A 3,317-nucleotide genomic window follows, 5' to 3' on the forward strand; every position below is an offset into this window, starting at 1 on the left:
AATAAAATTAGATTTTAATATATATATATATATATATATATATATATATATATATATATATATATAAAACCAAATATGAATGTTTAGTTGCTTGTTCATCTTGGATTTATTTTGTTACTGTTTTAATATGTAAAATACATTGACTTTCACCTTGTTTTGTATCCGCATTGTATATTTTATGAAGAAGCAATGTAACGACCCATCGCTTTGACTTACTGTGCTTTTTGACCCTCCGTAGTTCCCATAGCTATGTCTCGTTGAAGTTGACATTCAAAATAGTTACCAGCTAGCTAGCTTGATCTAAAAGCTACATTTTACTTAGCGTTGCAAGATTGCGATGTTTTGTGTAACCTCTAGATATATTATTGTTGTAATTTGTTATGTTTGTTGCCGATTTAATTATTATTGACAGTGACTTCGCTAGCTAGCTGTAGCTAACATCATTAGCCTGCAGCTGCTCTAACGCGGGGTTTCCCAAAATCGGTCATGAAGATTAGTTGGTTATTAGAATCAACTGTGTAGTTCTAGGGCAAAAACCAAAACGTGCACGGGGGAAGGGCAGGACCGAGTTTGGGAAACCCTGCTTAACGAAACGTTACGAGGTCAGGGCGACACTGGCTGTCTCACTCCGACACATAAGTACGGTCTATGCTCTGACATTACATTTGATTATTTTACAATGTTAACTACATTGACCAAATTTCAAAGCCGAAGATGGTTTGTCCGAGAGATAAACCGAATATTTGCACAAGTTTGCGTTAGGAACGAGTTGAATGGCAGCTTGTTGCTAGGGCTCAGAAGCAACTTTGCAGCACAGAGAAAAACTACTGGAATCAGGAACTACGTCACTACGTCCTGTGCATTGTGCGCCAAACCTCGAATATCTAAAAAGAAAGAACTATCAGAAAAGAAACTGGTATGTCATGATATACTAGGCAGATACCTATCTCATATCCTTTGTCCTCATCACACTAGCCATGCACAAATTGGTTTGTTTACATGTCCAATAGCCTACTTAGCTAGTTTGTTTGGAAAATTCTGGACACATCTGGCTTTCACTGCTCTATCACGCACTCAAACATGGATAAGCAAATATTGATGACACTATGAGATAAGATGAAACAAGGGAGCCATGCCAGTCCAGTGTGATATGAATTTAGACCAATGACTTGTATATAGACTGCAGGTAGCTAGTTAACTAAGCTTATGTTAATGTTAACGCTGGACTGCAGGTAGCTAGTTAACTAAGCTTATGTTAATGTTCATTCTTCTCTGTTGCTCAGACTCGCCACTTTGTGGACCACCGCAATGTAAAGCTACTGGCTGGAGCAGGTGGAAAAGGGGCCTGCACCTTCCACAGTGAGCCCCGGAAAGAGTGGGGTGGACCGGACGGAGGGAATGGAGGAGATGGTGGGAACATCATCATCAAAGGTGGGTCAGAGACACCATCACTCTCATGTGTTGCACTATTCCCAAACAGAACTGTTTATAATCTGGTTACAAAGTGTTGGTCTTCTGAGTTGCTCTCGTTTGGTTATTCAGATCAACGTTTTGATCATCAGGAGATCCACAATAGGCTCATAATTTCACACAAAGATATAATCAGGCCGAATAACATTTTTAATTTGTAGGGATTTTTTAACCAGGACATGGAGACGGTTTTCGGATGCATACTTCAAGCCCTCAAGTCCTATATCTGTTATTTGCTTGCCTCCAGTTGACCGGCAGGTGAAATCCCTGGCGCAGGTTGCCCCTGTTTACAAAGGATACGACGGCGATTCAGGAGGCAGTAAGAACTGCTACGGACGCAACGCCAGCACAACCTACATCGCTGTGAGTTAGTTCCCATGACTACAGCTGGGGTGTTCATATAAGAGCTAGGGGCTCTTATATGAACAATGTTTTTTATTACTTTCATTTTGCCATGTAATTGCCACGTAAATACCAGATACCAAAATGTTGACTGTAAAATACAGTGTAACTCAGGGTTCTTCAATCCTGGTCCTGGAGGGCCGAAACACTTCTGTTTTTTATTTCTACCTGGTAGTTAATTGCACTCACCTGGTTTTCCCAGGTCTGAATTAGCCCCTGATTAGAAGGAGAGGATGAAAAACAGAGGTGTTTCGGCCCTCCAGGACCAGGATTGAAGAACCCTGGTGTAACTGAATGTTGTATGGTGTTTTGGGACGGTGCAGGTGCCAGTGGGCACGGTGGTGAAGGAGCAGGGGAAGACTGTGGCAGACCTCTCCCAGCACACCCAGGAGTACGTGGCTGTGTTTGGAGGGGCGGGGGGAAAGGGGAACCGCTTCTTCCTGTCCAATGAGAACCGCGCCCCCATGACGGCCACCCCGGGAGAGAGGGGACAGGAGAGGGTCCTCCAGCTGGAGCTGCGCACCATGGCCCACGCCGGACTGGTGAGACACGGAAGAGGGACTAACTCCACTGACTAGGCCTTGTTGGTTACAATAATATTGTAGAAATATAAATTGTATGTACTCTATTCCCCAAAAATGTATAACATTTTCTTGATTTACCTGTTTGTTTGTGTTTTCCACTCCAGGTTGGGTTTCCCAATGCAGGGAAGTCTTCCCTTCTAAGGGCCATCTCCAATGCCAGGCCTGCTGTGGCTGCCTACCCCTTTACCACCCTCAACCCCCACGTGGGCATTGTCAACTACAGGGACCATGAGCAAGTGGCAGGTAATGGAGTTTTTGATCTTCGTGTTGTATATTATGTTGGGCACAAAGGTTGGTCTTGTAGTTTACCGTCCTTTCCCTGTGTCTAGTGGCTGACATTCCTGGTATCATCTGTGGGGCCCATCTGAACCGAGGCCTGGGGATCTCCTTCCTGCGCCACATTGAGCGCTGTCGCTTCCTTCTCTTTGTTCTGGACCTGTCCTCCCCAGAACCCTGGACCCAGCTCCAGCAACTGCGCTACGAGCTGGACAAGTATGAGCCCGGCCTCTCCCACCGACCCCACGCTATCATAGCCAACAAAATGGACCTGTCTGGGGCTCGGGGAAACCTGGAGGCCCTCCGGTGCCACGTGGCCCACAGGGTGATCCCTGTGTCCGCCCTCACTGGCCAGAACACAGAGGAGCTGATCCTCCACCTCAGGGAGCTATATGATGGCTACCTACTGACCCATGGACAGGGCAGTGGGGAGGACATGCCCATCAGGTGGTAGGTCTGACTTCCATGCCTTTTCCTCACTGCTCAGCACCTGCTAAATGTAGTTTGTTCAAATGATAGGACTAAATAAATATTTAACTGTGAATATGGAATTTATTTATGATTTATTAAATGCATTTCAGTAAA

The 3,317-nt window shown here is 45.0% G+C and overlaps 1 protein-coding gene across 1 annotated transcript; it reads left to right on the top strand.

Annotated features, from left to right (window-relative positions):
- The first annotated feature begins 238 nt into the window (after nucleotides 1-238).
- On the top strand, nucleotides 239-3,317 carry LOC121546545 (mitochondrial ribosome-associated GTPase 2). The gene is made up of 6 exons (XM_041857798.1): nucleotides 239-916; nucleotides 1,284-1,431; nucleotides 1,718-1,833; nucleotides 2,196-2,414; nucleotides 2,561-2,699; nucleotides 2,786-3,317. The coding sequence occupies exons 1-6, from the start codon at nucleotides 680-682 to the stop codon at nucleotides 3,184-3,186; spliced, it is 1,260 nt and encodes a 419-aa protein (XP_041713732.1). The 5' UTR covers nucleotides 239-679; the 3' UTR covers nucleotides 3,187-3,317.

Source organism: Coregonus clupeaformis, chromosome 30, assembly GCF_020615455.1.
Source record: "Coregonus clupeaformis isolate EN_2021a chromosome 30, ASM2061545v1, whole genome shotgun sequence".
Taxonomy (NCBI): Eukaryota; Metazoa; Chordata; class Actinopteri; order Salmoniformes; family Salmonidae; genus Coregonus; species Coregonus clupeaformis.